The sequence below is a fragment of the Gadus morhua genome, chromosome 16 (genome assembly GCF_902167405.1).
Source record: "Gadus morhua chromosome 16, gadMor3.0, whole genome shotgun sequence".
NCBI classification, from domain to species: domain Eukaryota; kingdom Metazoa; phylum Chordata; class Actinopteri; order Gadiformes; family Gadidae; genus Gadus; species Gadus morhua.
In genome coordinates, this window is record NC_044063.1 from 27,095,348 (window position 1) to 27,114,593 (window position 19,246).

Consider the following 19,246-nt stretch of genomic DNA (forward strand, 5'->3'; position numbering starts at 1 on the left):
GTTATAGTTGTAAATCTAATGCGTTATGGTTGTAAAGTTAATGAGTTATGGTTATGAAGGGAAGGAGTTATGGTTATAGATGTAGTCTTTCTGAGTGCCTGCTCATTAGGTTGCCTGGAGGATGGAGCATGTGTTGGTCATAAGGAGGGGAGGACGGGAGGGGGGATGGAGAGAACGAACAGGAGGCCCTGTGCTTGTTGACCACACCCGACCCCTAGCCTCCCCCCTCCTCTCTCTCTCTCTCTCTCTCTCTCTCTCTCTCTCTCTCTCTCTCTCTCTCTCTGTCTCTCTCTCTCTCTCTCTCTCTCTCTCTCTACTGCATCCATATTCTTCAACTCTCCCTCTGTCCTTCCCTCCTCCTCCTCCTCCCTCTAGCCTCTCTGCTGGTGTTTCCATGAGAACAGAGTGAGCGCTGGGGGTGGAGGAGAATGGGGGGAGGAGGAGGAGGAGGAGATGGGGTACCAACCAAGAGTTGTGTGAGTGAGTGTGTGTGTGTGTGTGTGTGGTTTTTGCAGCTTATTCACACACACTCAAGCACACACGCATGCACAAAAAAAAACACACACACACACACACACAATCACGCAATCATGCACACATGCACACACACACACACACACACACACACACACACACTCTCACGCACATTCCCCAGGGCTTGTGCCAGGAGTACTTGCTTTTGGCATCGCCATGGCAACATGGACACCCAGGCATGGACTTAAAACCCTTGATCAGAGGTCGACAGTCACCAAGTGCGGCAGGTTCGGATGGGAGTAGACCCCCCCCCCCCCTCCCATTTGTGTTGGGAGTGGTGCTGCCAGCACAAATGAAATAAGAGACAGAATCACGTTTTAACTGAGAGGGGATCCCACAGCGAGGGAGAGGCAGTGGGGGGGGGAGCACAGTCACTAAGCTGAACATCCAATAAATAATTGGTGGCGGAGCGCATATTGTCATTCATCCATTCCTTTTTTCTTCTTCCCTTTTATTAGGGTGGGGTTGTGGCGGTTTTTCCTTCTTCTATTTTTGCAGAGGAACGGCTGCAAGGAGGTGGAGTAGATAGAGGAGGGGGAGGAGAGAGGAGAAGAAGGAGGAGGAGTGAGAAGATGTGGACGAGAGAGGAGTGGGTTCATCACTATAGGAGCCGAAAGGAGGGAGGGGGGAGAGGGGGGCGTGTAGTGTTAGCCGGTGTGATGGGAGGGGGATGGGAGGAGAGGGAGGAGAGAGGGAGGGGGAGGGGTTTAAAGGGTGGGCTGTTAGACATTGTCAGGCTAGCGAGGTAGTCAGTGAGAGAGAGGTGCGCCCAGGCCGAGTGAAAACGTGTGTGTGTGCAGACTGGGATGAGTAGAAGCGCTGGCCGCCTTTAGCTGTTGAAACAGCACGGGAGAGTGTGTGTACGACGAGAGAGAGAGAGGGAGAGACACAGAGAGAGCGTGAGGGAGAGAGAGAGAGAGAGACAGAGAGAGGAGGGAGTAAAAGGGTGCGAAAAAGAGGAAAGAAAGAGCGACAAGGAAAAGACAGAAGAAGGAAAGAAGAAAAAGGAGAATACTACAACTATGCTGTGCTGCATAAGAAGAACCAAGCCGGTAAAAACTGCTTTTTTCTTCAATATATATATATATTTTGTAGTAGTTTACTACATTCACTACATATTAACTATAAAGTTTTGAACTGTCTTTTTTGATGTTCTTATCATGTGCTTGTGATTACAGGAGATAATAATTAATTATTAGTAATTTCCTTTGATTTGGGTGTCGTGGGTGTCTTTGTACGAGTCTATCTGAGGAGCACAGACACGCCTAGTTAATGGGATTATCCCGCATGAAAGGATGTCGCCACGATGCCTCCCCGACCTCACACTGTACTCAGAGAGGGGCCTAGACTGTAACCCGATCTGTGACGGCTGGGTCTCCCCTCATATTGATCATGCACTTGGATTATTTATTTTTTTAAGTGAAAGATTATTGATGTGCACTTGTGCTCTGTATGTTGCATCCCTAATGCTGTCTCCTGTCACACTCCGTACTGTAAACGACACGTTGACATCGGAAAGGTCCATTCATTCAGAAGACATGCCCGCACTAATCTACCGTTGTTAATGACATAATCCAACTAAATAGATCAACCTTTAGACAGATACTAATTGGGGTCTTAATTGGCGTCTAAACTTCTCCTGATTAACCATAGAGGCAATAAAAAAGAAATGATAAAAGAAGACACATTTTCCAGTGAGAGAAAAAGGGTGGGGTAGGCTTTGAGTGGTCTGACTCTCTTCCAGCGGCGGCGGCGTGTGCCAGGGTCTCCGGGGGATACAATGGGAGCAAATGAGTCTCCTAAATGGATTATCATAGCCCTCTAGGTTTTAAGTGGATCCTGTCAATTGAGGCTCCTACCGTGAAGTGTGTGCTCGTGTACCCGGTAGGTGCGGGGCTCCACAAGTCCCCTTCATATCTATTCATGGTGGCAAGGAGGGGAAAAAAATAAAAAAGGTGTAGCTTCAAATCGGGCGGGTCCCAGCGTGGGGATCGACGGTGGCACTGCAGTCTGTGGTGGTGGCTCTCCCATCAGCACCTCGGCGTGCCGGGAGGTTGTGGGCCCTCGTTCCTGCCCATGGCCGCTATCTTTACCGGTTTTTATGGCTCTCATACCACAGCGAATCCGATCAGACTTAATTGCCTCTTAAATGTCAGCTTTGATGAGTCATTTTAGTTCTGGCTGGCTGGCTGGCAGGGAGAGAGAGAGAGAGAGAGAGAGAGAGAGAGAGAGAGAGAGAGAGAGAGAGAGAGAGAGAGAGAGAGAGAGAGAGAGAGAGAGAGAGAGAGAGAGAGAGAGAGAGAGAGAGAGAGAGAGAGAGAGAGAGAGAGAGAGAGAGAGAGAGAGAGAGAGAGAGAGAGAGAGAGAGAGAGAGAGAGAGAGAGAGAGAGAGAGAGAGAGAGAGAGAGAGAGAGAGAGATGGGGGAAGGTGTTGAAAGAGGAAAAGAGGAGAGAGGAGAGGCAGTAGGGAGACATGCAGGATGGAGAATTGGCCAGGCCAGGGAGATCAGATGCTGGGTGGAGAGTAATTATAGAGTCACTAAACATGGGATATTGACACTGAAGGAGAGAGAGGGGGGGGGGGGGGGGGGGGGGAGGTGAGTGACATAGGTGTCATGGGTGCCAGGTGAACAACGCAGAACCAGACAAGAAAGGCGAGGTGGAAAAAAGAGGTGGCAGGTATATGGGGAGGGGGAGGGTAGGGAGGGAGAGGCAGGCATACAGGCAGAATAGCCGAGCAACGAGAGCCAGGGAAGGAAAGGCGGATAATAATGACCAGGATCGGCAAAGAGGGAGAAGAGAAGAGAGAGAGGCTGTGGGAAACAGAGAGAGAGAGAGAGAGAGAGAGAGAGAGAGAGAGAGAGAGAGAGAGAGAGAGACGATGACCGAGATGGACAGCAGGCTCTAAGGTGAGAGACTGCGAGGGGCGGAAGCATCAGAGAGAGAGAGAGAGAGAGAGAGAGAGAGAGAGAGAGAGAGAGAGAAAGAAAAAAAAAAAGAGATAGAGCAGACAGGCTGCGGCCATGTGGGTGAGGCACCGTCAGTGTTTGCTTCTTATTTTTCTTCCGCATCTCCAAGGCTTTCACTAGGAGCCACCGCACTAGAACCAGCCTAGAAACAGCCTAGAACCAGCATAGAACCAGCCTGCCAGTTAGCCCCAGTGCAGGGCACCTTCTAAAACATCCCTCACCGACTAGCTTTCTTGACTCGTTTTTATTTTTTGCGTCAGAGCAGCGTCACACACAAGTGCACTGGATCTGCTGTTGAGGTAGCTGTTGAGATGGAGTGGCCATTTAGCACTCCATCATGAGAGCCTTTTGCCCCTTGGCTCTGCCCTTAGCTGCCCCCCCCCCCCACCCTCCCTCTTCCCCTCCCTCTGCCATCCAAATCCGACACACACACCTTTGTCCCCTGACCTCTGCCACAGCATTATCATAGGCACTCTAAGCCTGCCTCAAATCTGAGCCCCCCTCAGTCCCCAACTCCGTCCCAATGCCCATCCACCGTCTTACCAGCCACCACCACACACTCATGCACTCCAGGACCCCTCCCTGTGACTCATTGCAGCTCATTTCAAACTCTCAACTCTTGTATTTCATCGCAATCGCGCAGACACCTTCCCACCCTGGTGCGCCCGTGTGCATGCTAAACTCATGATGCTACCTACAGGGCACGCGGCAACACAACCCGACACCCAGCCCCCGACAACCCACCCTGAGACCCATCCCAGTAACCCCCAATATACCCACCCACACACCCCCCCATTACACCCACCCATGCACCAACCCTGTCACCTGACGTACCCTAGCCTGCACCTCCCCCATCACCTCCTCTGACTCCTCCTTACGTTATCTCACACTGGCCATCCAACTACTACACACACACACACACACACACACACACACACACACACACACACACACACACACACACACACACACATACACACAAGCAAACACACACACACCTTATAGAGATCTGTGTCGATCGACAAGCCTTTGTTCAGAAAAGAAGAGAGAAAGAGAGAAACCAAGCACCGGGATAATTTAATTAAAGGCTGCTCTGGAGGATGCAAAGTCGACGGCACATGGCCATATCTTATTGGTTACCAGGCACTCACACACACAGACCCCCCCCCCCCCCCCCCCCCCCACGCACACACACACACACACACACACACGAACGCACACACACAAAATCAACACACAATCACGGCGCAGGAGAACAGTGCAGTTTACAACATTGTTCACCATCGATTCACCGTCAAAGAGATGGGCAGACAGAGGGAGCAGAGGCTGGAACTGTTGCAATGGCCACCTGAGCCCCCCCCCCTCTCTCTCGCTCTCTCTCTCTCTCTCTCTCTCTCCTGCTCTGTCTCTCGCCCCTCTCTCTCCTTTCTGCAGGAGGAGCGGGTTTGCTAAAAGGGTGTGGTGCCTGGCTCTGCCTGGATGTATGTGTGAGTGAGTGTGAGGCGGTGAGAGAAAGTGAGTGGGCTGTGGTTCGCTGTGATAGCAAGAGGAAGGGAGGCTGTGAGGATCTAGCAGCTCTGTCTTCAGGATATATCTCTGTGCCTTTCTGTTACGTCCATTCTTAGGGTGTCTTAAGTACACAAGGCTTAATGACTGTGTAAATAATTGGCTGCAAGGTATTTCGCCTAAAAATAGGCCACCACACGAACAATTGTTGGCTAAATGTGTGGCGTTTTGGATATTACTTGAAGAAATGGTTGTATTCCAACAGGTGCTGGATTCATGTTTTAAGGGGGTTTAATACAAAGGCTATATTCGCTTATGAATTCCAATTCCACCTTAAAAAAAGAGGAGGTGGAAAAAAACATGATATGTCTGCTGCTTGAATGCTTCAGAATACAAAAATTATGATTATCGCAAGCCGTGATGCATGCATTTGTGTAAGCTGGGATTCTGCCATGGTAATTCAACCAGAATACCCAGCACACTCACACACACACACACACACACACACACACACACACACACACACACACACACACACACACACACACACACACACACACACACACACACACACACCCCATTCCTGTGAAAAAGTCATTGATGGCGTCAGCATCCAGGCTCTGGTAAGGTGGTGGATTGCTCGCGTGTGTCATGGCTAGGAGGGGGATGGGTACTGAGTGTGTGTGTGTGTGTGTGTGTGTGTGTGTGTGTGTGTGTGTGTGTGTGTGTGTGTGTGTGTGTGTGTGTGTGTGTGTGTGTGTGTGTGTGTGTGTGTGTGTGTGGTTATGGATCGGCTGGCGGAGCCGTTGACTCTGGGGTGTGGTTCACGGCAGCGACGGAGCCGGCTGCCCACCCAAGGACAGAGGCAGCGGCAGGGATGAACCGGACAAAGATGTAGCGGACACGCTCCCCAACGATATAATGAGAATATTTGAGATCGGCCATTTGTTCGGCCAACACACGCAGCGGGCACAACGGACAGGGAGCCGCGCGGGGGCTGCGGTGGGAACGGCTCGCGGGGGAAACATAGCGCTGAGTTAGCCCGGGAGCAATTTCCTTTTCTCATTCACAGCGCATCAGATAGCGGCTGCTGTTGGTTATTTACCCGGACCGCGGTGTGAGTTTTTCTGTGTGTGTGCGTGCGTGCGCGCGCGCGTGAGTGCGTGTGTGCGTGTGTGTGTGTGCCTGCGTGCGTGCGTGCGTGTAATTCCAGGAGATCTCCTTACGAGTGACCGATGAAAGATTAATGCAGCGTACACTGGCTGTGATATAATACTATCTCCGGCTCTTTGCTGGATAATGAAGCTTTATTGGATACTCTGCGGTAGCTATGGCAACCAGAGAGGCTCTTAAGAAGAGGTGGTGCTGATTAATATGGCGCTGTTCGACAAACATATGGTTTGGCCCTTTCACATTTAATTAACAGTGAATGAAGACTATGATTGTAAATTGTGTAAGATAAAACAATGCACATATATACACAACGTGTGGTGGTTGAGAGGTGGTAGCCTATAATCTGTGTGTGTGTGTGTGTGTGTGTGTGTGTGTGTGTGTGTGTGTGTGTGTGTGTGTGTGTGTGTGTGTGTGTGTGTGTGTGTGTGTGTGTGTGTGTGTGTGTGTGTGCGAGTGAGTGTGGGTTTTTTCGGGGCTGCAGTTTGGGCCAGGCTGCAGCATATGTTAATGAATACTAATGGAGAAACAGACCATATCTGTGGGGAGTGTGCTGGGAGGTAACAGAGTTCAGCCCTGCCTCCAGGGACATCTCTACAATCGGGTGTTCATTAATACACTCGGCTGGTTCATCACGCATTTGGCCGATTACTTACCGCACACATCTTTCTTAGGTATTGTTGGAACAAGTTGCGGTGCGATGACATACGTTAAGATGATATCAGGATGTATGAGGGGAAGTAGTGTCACTTGTTGTCATGTTCCTCCTAATGACGATCACAGAGTTGTGGTCTGACAGCAGAGGGGGATAAATCAACCCGCCGCATTCTAAGCCGATGGACACACATGTCAATAATGCAAATGATGGTGATTCATTGGCAACCACAGTGACCGTTTTCCTCCTCCTCCTCCTCCTCCTCCTCCTCCTCCTCCTCCTTCTCCTCCTCCTCCTTCTCCTCCCCTCCCTCTGTCTCATAATTTGACACATCCCCAGCAGCTCATTACATTTCCTCTAAATGCACCAATGTGCCCAAGTTAAATGGCAGAGATTCGATTGTGGGGCGCCAACGGTGATGTCATGCCTCATATTCCCGAACGGCATCGGCTAGTGCCCTCCATATTTCTCTCTCTCTCTCTCTCTCTCGCTCTCTCTCTCGCTCTCTCGCTCTCTCTCTCTCTCTCTCTCGCTCTCTCTCTTGCTCCCTCTCTGACTTAGTGCACACAAGCAGTAGGTAATTCTATTTGAGTTAAGTGCTCGGGCCAGTTTTTTGGCAATTGTAAGCACCTATGAGATCAGCCACAATGAAACCACGATAATTCACCAGAGGACTGCTGCATGTTATTAGCACTGTGCCGCTAGCTGCTGGAGCTATCACCCCTCTTCTAAGAGCCCCTTTACTGGCCGCCGCACCGTCACTGGCTCTCCATTTTCAGTCTTGGGGTCTATCGATTGTCTAATCCCTACATGGGCGTACAGAAGCACTCTGCCTGGAAAACACTCTCCACGCAATTTTCGTTTTTCCTTTTCTCTCCTCTGCCTCCTTTTTCGGGCGAGGTCCTTGCGTCGGGGGGTTTTATGACGGTTTGGAGCAGAGAGAGACAGAGGGGATGGAGGACAGGTCAGCTGGGAGAGGTTCTTCCCAAAACCCCCCTTGCTGGGCGGCACGGAGAACAAAGGTCGAGGTGGTGAAGAAAATACCCAGAATGCCACACCTTGGCCTTGCCTGTTCTAATATTGGATTGACACAGTGACCCTGAAGACAACGTGTTAGTTTAGCACAAGGGCGTTTTCAATCATGACACGCCATTACTGTCCTTCTCCCGCGCACACGCACACACAGGCACACACACACACACACACCCACCCCCACACACACACACACACACACACACTAACAGCGAGCGCTCATATCTTACCCACCTGATGGTGATAGCAGGAGAAGACAGTAGGCGAGATTGCGGAGAATATATTTTATGTTGATAGATATAGCCTTTTACTCACAAAGTCACGTTTTATCCACCATTTATTGACCTCCAGTATGACCTCCAGTATGGCTCAACCAGCACAAGAAAATAATAAAATCTGGACCCCACCCCCCTCACTGCGATCACCTCCTCCACCCTCCCTCTGACACACATTGAGACGCACAGGGCCCCGCCTTAGCTCACTGATTGCTTGGTCTGATTTATGACTTCCTATTGGTTGTTTCTCCCCGAGGGGTCAGGTGCACTGCCATCGGGAGTGACATATAGTCTGTCGCCGTAGCGGCGACCAGCAGAAGACAGCGCTGTGATGAGTTAGCACTCTGGTTGTCAAGGTAACCGTTGAGGGCCGGGGAGGGGTATGGTGGTGAGTGTAGAGGAGCGTCTGTGTGGGGCGGGGGCCCGGGTGGGTTCTTCCACGGCAGCCAGACACAGATCTGTGTTACTATGTCTGGGGGGGCACTGAGACTGGCTCATTATTTCACAGAAATGGTTCTGGGTGGGATTGTGGTTAATGAAATCGACACAAGAAACAAATCTTCTCGCCGCTCCGGGTTTCAGTAATTAAGCCTAGAATTGAATTTATTTCACAGCCCTCCCCCCCCCCCTCCGTCCAAATGGTACAATTCCTGAAACAAATCAAGGCAGCTTTTTACTTATTCTTCAGATCACAGTACAGCAATCAATATGAAGTGACAATGGGCTCGGGGACAACACATCTGTTCGCTCAATGTTTTACCACATGCAATTCGTGCCCGGTCCTACGTAAGAGATGGGGTTCATTGTGAAATTGCGTGAACAATCGATGGCTCCAAATCACCCCCCCGGTCTGACACCTGACGGGCTGGCATCGCTCCACAACAACCAATTGGATGGCCCGTTTTGATTCCCCCAACACGCTTCACGTTTTGTCTCCAACGCCACGCTCCCCTGCGGGCACGAGGCCCACATTAAGTTGTGCCTGGCTTCATGCTATTTATTGTTTGCATCCATTCAAGTTCATTATTTTCCCGTTTGCTGTTTCAAATGTTTTGTGATGTGTCGGTATGGTCTGAGTGCTAATACATTTTGCATATTTATTTTGAATACACTGACATATTGTTTGCTCATCATTCATTTATTCATTTGATTTTTGATTCTTTTTATTAGATTTTTATGGCTCATAGCACAGCCCACTATTTGATGGACAGCTATGGACCCAGTTGCCACAGGTAATATGTCGGACCCCCACCTCGCAATACTGCATTCGATCTCCTTCTGTGTGCTGTCCTATTCCAAGCTCTCTTCCTGCTCCAATCCTATACAATCCCTTTTCTAAATCCTACAACCCATTCATAGATAAAACTGCCCTCCTTGCCTCCTCTTCTCCTCCAATAAATCCTCCAGCGATCCTACTGACTCTAAACTCCCTGTCCTCCTCACAGATGAACCTTTCCCTTCTGCCCTCAGTCCCTTTCTGCCCATGCCGTAAAGTCGACCCACATCACTCTCCTGACTGTGGCTAGGATCAGAGCTATTACTGAGGACTGCATGGGGCGCTCGGGGGCCAGGACTGAGCACCGGTCTCATGCTTCAGAGTGATCTGTGGTCTGATGATTCTCTCTCTCTCTCTCTCTCTCTCTCTCTCTCTCTCTCTCTCTCTCTCTCTCTCTCTCTCTCTCTCTCTCTCTCTCTCTCTCTCTCTCTCTCTCTCTCTCTCTCTCTCTCTCTCTCTCTCTCTCTCTCTCTCTCTCTCTCTCTCTCTCTCTCTCTCTCTCTCTCTCTCTAGGTGGAGAAGAACGAGGATGCGGACCAGAAGATCGAGCAGGACGGCGCCGTCCACAAACCCGAGGACAAGGCCCACAAGGCCGCCACCAAAATACAGGCCAGCTTCCGAGGACACATAACCCGGAAAAAGATGAAGGACGGCGAGGAGGAGGAGGAGGAGAAGGAGGGCAACGCCCCGGCCGTGCCCGAGGAGGGCGAGGAGGAGAAGAAAGGGGAGGAGGAGCAGAAGGCCGCCGGAGAGGAGGCGCCCGCCAAGGTGGAGGAGCAGAAGGCCGGAGGGGAGGAGGTAAAGAAGGAGGAGGAGACGAGCCAAGCCAAGAGCCCCGCCGCGGCCGAGAAGCCGGCTAACTCCCCGGCCCCTGCCGCCGCAGCCGCCGCCACCGCCGCCTCCCCCGTAGGCGCGGCCCCCTCCCCCACGGCCGCCAGCGCGCCCTCCGAACCCCAGAAGGAGGAGCCCAAGGTGGAGGAGAAGGCAGAGGAGGCTGCGGCGCCCGCCAAGACCCCCACGGTGGCCACCCCCGCCGAGGAGAAGAAGGAGGAGGAGAAGAAGGAGGTGGTGGAGGAGGCGGCCAGACAAGCCGACGTGCCTGCTGCTGTCAGCCCGACAGCTGAGAAGGAAGAGCCAAACCAAACAACCGATAAACAAGGTAAACACCACACTGGTCTGTCGCCCCGTGTGGGTGGGGTCCGGTCGGGGTCCGGGTGGGGTCCAGGGTGGGGATAGGGGGGGTCCGGGGCGGGGTCAGGGGGTTCCGGGTGGGGTCTGGGCCTATGAATGGTGGTGTTCGTGGGGGTGGAGGCGATCTTGAAGTTAGCTCCAGGAGCCACATTTGTACACGTTTGGCAGCCGCTAGTATGTGTGTGTCTGTGTGTGTGTGTGTGTGTTTAGTTTCCCCAATGAAAAGTAGTCCCTGTGTACAACAGTAAAAACATGACGACCTGCCTGTAAAAAGTCAAAGCTCTTCTTTCATAGCAACTATTATACACACAAATGACACATGTTAACGTCTATTCCCTCCTGAGTTCGGGAAGAGAAGGACGACGTTTACACACACAAACACACAACACACACACACACACACACACCTAAACACACGCATACACACCCTTGCAAATGAACGCCATTCAGTACATGGAGGTGCATAAAGATCAAGGCACTCCTGGGACAATTAGGTACTGTAAATACCCAATGAAGAACAAAAGGTGAGCCTTCACCTGATGTCGGGCAACACAGGGACTAAGGGCCAATAACGGAGTAAATACCAGCTGCTGCCAAATGCCCTTAAATTGGCTGTGCTCCATCACTCACCTGCCATCACAGAGACAGCTGGCCCAGATTAAGACTGACGGCCTTTGCTTCAACACAAGGTGGCAGACGGGACTTTTCCCCAGCCTTAAAAGAGGCCAGAGACATCCTGTCGAGGACTCAATGATCAGGGAGGATGTGAAATCCTGGATAAGAGTTCATCTTAAATACTGCCGTCTAAATAAAGTAAACATTTTATAAAATGGTATAAAAGCGGTCACAGGTAAATATGCAAACGTAGTCATGAAATAACAATTACCAAGGTGCTAGGCTATACCTAAGACCTTTAAAAAAAAAAAGGAATGATAAATGAAATTACTCATTTTAAAAGCTTGATACGTGACATCAAGCCAAGGTGTCAGAGGAGTTTGCTCTCCAGTTTATAACGAAAGTTTATGGACAGTAACAAATCAAATTTCATAGGGCCAGTGTAAACCTGTAGGTCTGTGACATTATACTGGCGCACTAGATTGATACGAGACACGCTGGGCACACACACACACGGCATGAACTCATGTTATATTTCTGCTCCAAGGACTCTAAGACTAGGTCAGACAGGTGGGCAACAGAGCATGCTCAGTCTGAGGCACTAGGGCGGAGACACACTCCCACACACACACTCACCGACACACAAGGACATGCACGCGCACAAACACACGCATGCACACACGCTGGAGATCTACCAGAAAACTAGGTCATCAAGACAGCACCCTCTCCCTGTTGTCATAGTTACAGCCTCGATGGGCCAGAACAGGGAGAACAGGTGTTGTGCGTTGAATGAATGATTAATGACCCGTGGTGGTCGCAGTACGCCAAACTCACGCCGCCACCACCACCACTATTTAGTCTGTGTGATAGCCCCTCTCGGGAGAAGGCGTGGTTCGCTTGTTTGGATTTTAGGTAACGCAACGAAGAGGAGAACAAAGAAACACCCAAATTATTATACTCTCATGCTGAATGTTACGATACAATATATCTATATTTTTTCTTTTACACATGTCATTATATTGTTATGGATATGATATAATGTGATACACTATAATATATACAGTTAATCTCAGTCACTGACGTGGACTGGACTGAAAGTCGTGTTGTCCAATCAAAACGTTACACTCACAGGTAATTGGATGTGATAGAGGTTAGCAAAGAAGCATTTACCTGGAATCTGGCATATGCTAAGTGCCCCAGTCTGACTCATTCTGTCTGGTGCCATCACTCCTCCCTCCCTCTCTCTCTCTCTCTCCCCCCCAGACACACACACACACACACACACACACACACACACACACACACACACCCTCCTATCTCCCACTGGATTGTAAATGATGTCATTCTTTAATGTCTCCTCCTCCCATCATTTTTTTTTTTAAAATCTGGGCGATGAGATCATCCTGGTATGACATCATCTTCCAGCAACCAGAACAATGGCTGGCCGTGATGACGGGATGTCTACATGCTTAAGCTACTAGACTTCATGTTAAGACTAGAAGGCACGTACTTCATGTGCATATTATAGGATGTAATTTTATATTATATTATGCCGTGCTGGGTAGTACAATATGCTGCTTTGTTATATTATTTGATGATAAATATGATGCTATACAACATGATATTATGTAATTTTATGTTATATGATTAATATATAATATTAAATGATATATCATGTCATAATGTGTAGACACTGAATGCAATGTTATATCATATTATGATATATTATTCTTTGTAATATCATATTATTTTATAATAAATTATGTTTTGTAAAGTTATGTTATATTATATTCTCTTGGGCATATAAAGGTATTCAGGTTTCCACAGGATCATTAACTTTGCTCTACTGCTGCTCCCTTGCTAATACATTTCTCCTCTCCTCCCTTCCCCTCCTCCTCACGTCTCCTCTACTCTTCTCCTCCTCTCCTTCCCTCCTCCACTCCTCCTCTCCTCCTCTCCTCATCCTCTCCTCACCTCCCCTCCTCTCCCCCTCTCCTCCCCTCATCCTCTCCTCCCCTCGTCTCCTCCCCCCTCCTCCCCAGATGCTGTAGAGGAGTCTAAAGTAGAGGAGGCCGCCCCAGCAGCCCCAGCGGAGGCCGACGAGCCCAAGGCTGATTAAGAGGATGTTTAGATGTAGAAGGAGGAGGAGCAGGAGAAGAATTAACATTATGATTAAGACAAAAACAAAAATCTAAAAAGGTTGCTCTGTTTGCCTTCCCAATGTGAGGGCCAGTGCGTTTATATTTGTTTGTCAATTTTTGTGTGGCAATGATTTTCTCATGTTGGGGGAGTTTCCAGCGTGAAGTTTTTTGGCTCAAGCTAATATGAAGAGAGAAGTCATAGTGAGGAGGAGGATGATGATGATGAGGATGATGATGATGATGATGATCATGGTGTTAAACGTGTATTTATTAATTGTTACATCAAAGGTGATGCTCAAAGATGGTAACTATGATTTGGGAAATCTTCGCTACGTGTTGTGAGTGAACTAGCGGTGAATTGGCCCACCTGGAAATGCACACATTTTACAATGCATTGCAACTGTACTGTAACCGATTTGCATTGCGATGCACTTTCCTAAAATACATTTTTACAACACAAACCTTCAACACAAGCCTGTAAAACATGCAACAGAAAGAAATACACCAAACAAACGGGTATCCCGAGATGCAACTCCAGTTTTCAACGCCATGTAGGTGCCCAGAAAACAAATCAAATATAATGTACCGTCAAAACAAAGGATGCTAAATTGAATGTAATAATAAATGTGTGACATTTCCATTGGGCTTCCTCTGTCCAAGATTCCGAAATTGAGAAAAGACCATCCATATAAAGACATCGAGTCGTTTTATGCTCTCACTTCTGCTTGAATCACTCAAGCTCTGTTTACACCCTGTTTCATGAAACACTCTCATACTAACAGTCAAGGACATGTGGCCATGGGAAAGACAAGAATGTGTCGTTAACCATGCAGGTCGGCCATTGTATTGAGCTGCTGACACCGTATATTACAACCCGTGTCTGGCCAAACGGACATAAGAGTACAGTAGCATGAACCATCGAACCAAATGCATGATGGGAACTCTCCCTCTGATGGGGAACTTTTTCCGCAGTCACAAAACCTTAAAGAAAGTGTTGCGGCTTCTTTTTGATGTCTTTGGTGTTGTTATGACAGTTTGATATGAATTGGAAAAATACAACTTGCACTGATGTTAAGAAAAAAAGTAAAAAGAAAATCAAGCAAACGAGCAAACAAAAATACTTTTCCTATGTTTCAGTGAGTGCAATGTCCAGTTTCAACCTTAACCAGGAGTTTAAACTTGTGAGAAAAAAACTAAAATGGTTTCAATGTCTGTTTTCAAAATAAAGCAAATGTGCCAATTACCATCATATCCTTTGGATTTTTTTCTTGAATCTTGAAATGTATGCAACTTCCCGCACTCGTAGCATTTGCAATAGAAGGCGACGGCAAAGAGACAGCATTCTCTGAAGATGGCAGTCTAATCGGCAAGCTGGTTACCTAGATATCATCATATCGACCCTATCTGGTACACACACACAAACGCAAACGTACACACGATATAGAGGAATTATTTTGTACAAATTGAAATCGCTGTCACAGAATACAATATGGTTCTAAAGAGACCAACAGACTACAGCATTTTATTTCTCCCTAGGCATATCTGCCACCTATCTGCCACACCCTCTAATGCCTTATTCAATAAGAATGATTGATTGCTAATTTAAACATAACACGGTCAATGAACTGTTGAATAAACAATGTGTAGATTGTATGAAAGAGTTACTTGACTTGAACAAAATGCTGGATTAAATCTTAACAAGTAATGGTAAAAATGAATGATGTAATGAAAATTTAATTGGACCTTTTAAACATTTACCTTACAACATATAGCAAATAAGATAGCTGATTAGGAGAATTGATCGCTGTCAAGCTAACCGCATCAATAGGGAAAGTGAGCTGAAAAAGGGATATAATGTTAGATTAATGAATTTGTTATTTAGGGCGACCTGAGTTAGAGCATGAAGCCGTCTACAGAGGGAGCCAGACACAACCCAACTGAGGCCCATCGCCAATCAGGGTAACTGGGAAGACCACGGTAGAGACCTGCGCGGGACTGTTTTCTTCATCCCGCTCCTGCCCGCTCCCGCTGATTTTCTGACCATTACCGCCCGCGCCCGCAACGTGTGTGTTACACTCCCGCCCGCTCCCGCAATGTGCATGTCCACTCCCGCCCGCACCTGCAAAACTCTGAGAATTTATGCCCGCACAATAATAGAGATGCATTGATTTTGCGTCTTCTCCTGTCCCGCAGGAGAAAACACGTAATTATATAGGCTATTAAAAAGAGACTAATGGGCTGCGTGTCTTTTGACGCACTGGTCTAGCGCTCCTATTTCGTTGTTTTCATTTTTCAATTCAATAAGGGCTGTTTCATATTCTATTCTCCTCTTCTGTAGGCCTATTTTATTTATTTTTCTACCTTTATATAATCACGCAGTGATTGAGGATATTGTCTCTTTTCTAAGTTAGACCTGAACCCGCAGTGTTTTGTTTTACCCGCCCGTTCCCGCCCGCAGCAAAGTTCAAACCGCCCGCTCCCGCGAGATTTGGGTTGGGTCCCGCGGGACCCGGCGGGACCCAATCCCAATGCAGACCTCTAGACCACGGCATAGAAAATAACATCACTTTTTTTTTTTTACCATTCACACGTTGTTGTAGGAGGCTTTTGATGAAGCAAGTAAAGTGTTTTCAAAATATTTACATTATAGTTGGTTTTTAGGAAAATGTTGTAATATTGCAACGTTGGCTCTCACTGGGAGAAGAATTTCAGCATTTTACTCACGTGTTCTGAACAAATATACAGAACAATCAGGGGTTCAGTTGCAGGGTTGATGTAATATTTTTTATAAAAATCAACCTTGTCATATTTTTTATGAATAGGCAGAAAAGCAAAGATAACGGTGCGGCCACACCAAACGCGTACGCGCCTAACCTGACGCTTGATCATTGTGTGGTGGTTACTCGGTTCAACGCTTCCAACGCGTCAACGCGCCAGCGCAGCTAGATGAGTCCATGTCCATGCAAGTGAACGGAGCGTTCCCTCTTCGTCATAACTATCAAACCAAACATCCTTCACATTCACCGAGCGAACATTATGAAAGTAAAATGCACATTTCTCGCTAAAAATGTTTCCATAAATGCATTTAATGGCGTAACTATGTTACTATTTCCACCCAGAATAAAGATAGTTGTCGGCCGTGGCTGCGCTGGAGTCCGAGGTAGGAAACCCAAACGCCGCCGTGTTTGGGTGATAGAGTTTAGATCGGGTTAGATTAAATAATCTCTGATATAAATAACAATAATCGGGTTAAATAACTTCACATGGTGTGTCTGGTGTTTCCAGCATTCGTAGTGTTGATCAGGAGGGAAATTGTCCGCCAAGACGTTGAGGTTGCTTAGCATCCAGAGACTCTGTCCATGCAAGTGAACGGAGCGTTCCCTCTTCGTCATAACTATCAAACCAAACATCCTTCACATTCACCGAGCGAACATTATCAAAGTAAAATGCACATTTCTCGCTAAAAATGTTTCCATAAACGCATTTAATGGCGTAACTATGTTACTATTTCCACCCAGAATAAAGATAGTTGTCGGCCGTGGCTGCGCTGGAGTCCGAGGTAGGAAACCCAAACGCCGCCGTGTATGGGTGATAGAGCTTAGATCGGGTTTGATTAAATAATCTCTGATATAAATAACAATAATCGGGTTGAATAACTTCACATGGTGTGTCTGGTGTGTTTCCAGCATTCGTAGTGTTGATCAGCAGAGAAATAGTCCGCCAAGACGTTGAGGTTGCTTAGCATCCAGAGACTCTGTCCATGCAAGTGAACGGAGCGTTCCCTCTCCGTCATAACTATCAAACCAAACATCCTTCACATTCACCCAGAATAAAGAAAGATGTCGGCCGTATGCTTCTGTCCAAGCTCACTACTCTCTGCCAGTGACGTCGGGTCAAGCTCCACGCTGATTGGCTATCGCGGCCAAGCGTCACGCGTTGGAGTGTTGAAAGTTCAGATTTCTGATCTCCGGGCGTTGGCGCGTTGGGCGCGTTACTGCGTTTACGTGCGTAATTACGTGCGTCTGACGCGCGTAACGCCCCTAACGCGACGCTTCATCGCATGTAACGCGTCTACGCGCCTATACCAATGGTTCCCTATGCAAAAATGCCGAATTTTGACGCCCCTAACGCGAGTAAAGGCGGCTGCATGCTTCAGCGTTGGTGTTACGTTGTTGCGCAAAATTTACTCAAAGCAATTCATGCTCCCCTTTAGGTTGCGCGTGCTGCGCGTGTTGCCAAGCAATTTACCGCCAGAACAGTAGGTGGAGTAATATGTGGAGTAAAGTTTTTCGTTGAAGACGACCTCGAGAATGACGTCTTTGTCTGTGGGAGTCGTTGGTTTGTTTATGTGCCAAAGTTTGATGATATCGAGTCATCCGATATCTTCCCGACTCTCACCAAAACCGGCCCTTGTCAGGGAGCAGCTGGCAGATTATGTTTTGTCAGATGCTGGCGTGTTTCCCCACCAGTACAATGTGCTACGATTGGGTATGCGCACTGACCAATAAATATATATACATTGGTCACTTGGAAGCATGACTTTTGATTCATTAGTTATCATGTTACACAAAGCCTACCTAATTTGGTTTACGTCAAACTCATTAATTCATATCCATATAAAATGTTTACACAACAGCTACTGCCTTGACAGATGAATGAATTATTTAAGTGTAGGCCTATAGCCAAAGGCTTTAAGCTATAGCGCATAATGTCCACATAAATTATATGGTAGGCAGCATTATTAGAGAAAAGGGGTTTATTTATCAAATACAGAAAATAGTCCCACCATACACGCACACATTTTTCATTCACTACACACTCACGCTTTCAAATTTCATTCACTCAAAGAGGCTACTGAACTTATGTTTCACACAGAACATGAACACTTATGTTTCACATAGAACGTGAACACAAAACATTACGTAATTAATTCAAATAGGCTAACACTAAAACAAATAAGGCCAGTAGGCCTAATAGAACGAATATCGGGTGACAAGATCATTAAAATGGCTCACAATCCCGCATCAGCTGTTTGATGTCGCGCATCAAAATAGCACTTTGCCCCTGTGGAAGGGTTCGCATGTGCCAGATCGTGTGGTAGGTGGCGGTATGAAAACAGGAAATGTGATACTCCAGACAGGAAGTAGTAACCAGACGAGCAGACCAATCACAGCCTTGCAGGCTGCGCGGCTCGCGTAAAAGCTAACGTAAAAATGACGCAAGTCTAGAAAAATCGCCCGACGCACGCAAGACGTGAGAAGTTGCGCAAGGGGTGCGCAAGGGCGCGCAAGGGCCTCTTGCGCTTGCGCTTACGCTTACGTAACTGAGCATAAATCGGCCTTAACGCGTTTGGTGTGGCCGTACCGGGATACACTTGCTTAAGGTGGTGGTGAATCATTTGATGCAGTATCTGCAATTTCCTCTGTTTGTCTTCACTGGCATGCGTGTGAGAGTTGTGTTCAGCAGGATGAGAGGAAGCTGGTTGGGCCTGAAACAGTCTCCTGTTCAGTATGTATTTCCTAGACACCTTGAGCGCTTTGCCAGATTCATGACTCATGTCTTCTGAAACCAACTTGTTGGGGTACTCCAGGGGTGGGTGGAGGGAAACGGCGTCACCGCTGATATCAGGTCTAGTCTAGAAGAATCAGTATCAGGACTGATGAAATCTTTTTTCAGCCAGCGATACCTGTCTCATGCATGGTGTTTGTCTGGTTGGGGCTCGATGTCCACACAGTTCAGCGGGTGGGCAGCCACATGTTGATCTGCCAATTCGTCACTCGCTTCAGTCAACAATCACTCTCTCCGTTTTAGATGCTGTAGTCTCTGCTGGTGGCATTTCTGAAATGAGAAGTTAAAGCATGAGTATACTTACATACACAAAC

General features: G+C 47.9%; 1 protein-coding gene across 1 annotated transcript; it reads left to right on the top strand.

Annotated features, from left to right (window-relative positions):
• Window positions 1–1,252: 1,252 nt before the first annotated feature.
• On the top strand, window positions 1,253–14,615 carry gap43 (growth associated protein 43). Its single transcript, XM_030380614.1, has 3 exons — window positions 1,253–1,586; window positions 9,931–10,576; window positions 13,266–14,615. The coding sequence occupies exons 1-3, from the start codon at window positions 1,557–1,559 to the stop codon at window positions 13,340–13,342; spliced, it is 753 nt and encodes a 250-aa protein (XP_030236474.1). The 5' UTR covers window positions 1,253–1,556; the 3' UTR covers window positions 13,343–14,615.
• Window positions 14,616–19,246: the final 4,631 nt, after the last annotated feature.

Coding starts and splice junctions, on each gene's coding strand:
- gap43 (XM_030380614.1), top strand. CDS start 1,557: ATGCTGTGCTGCATAAGAAGAACCAAGCCG. Junction 1,587..9,930: donor GCATAAGAAGAACCAAGCCG/GTAAAAACTGCT, acceptor CTCTCTCTCTAG/GTGGAGAAGAACGAGGATGC. Junction 10,577..13,265: donor CCAAACAACCGATAAACAAG/GTAAACACCACA, acceptor CCTCCTCCCCAG/ATGCTGTAGAGGAGTCTAAA.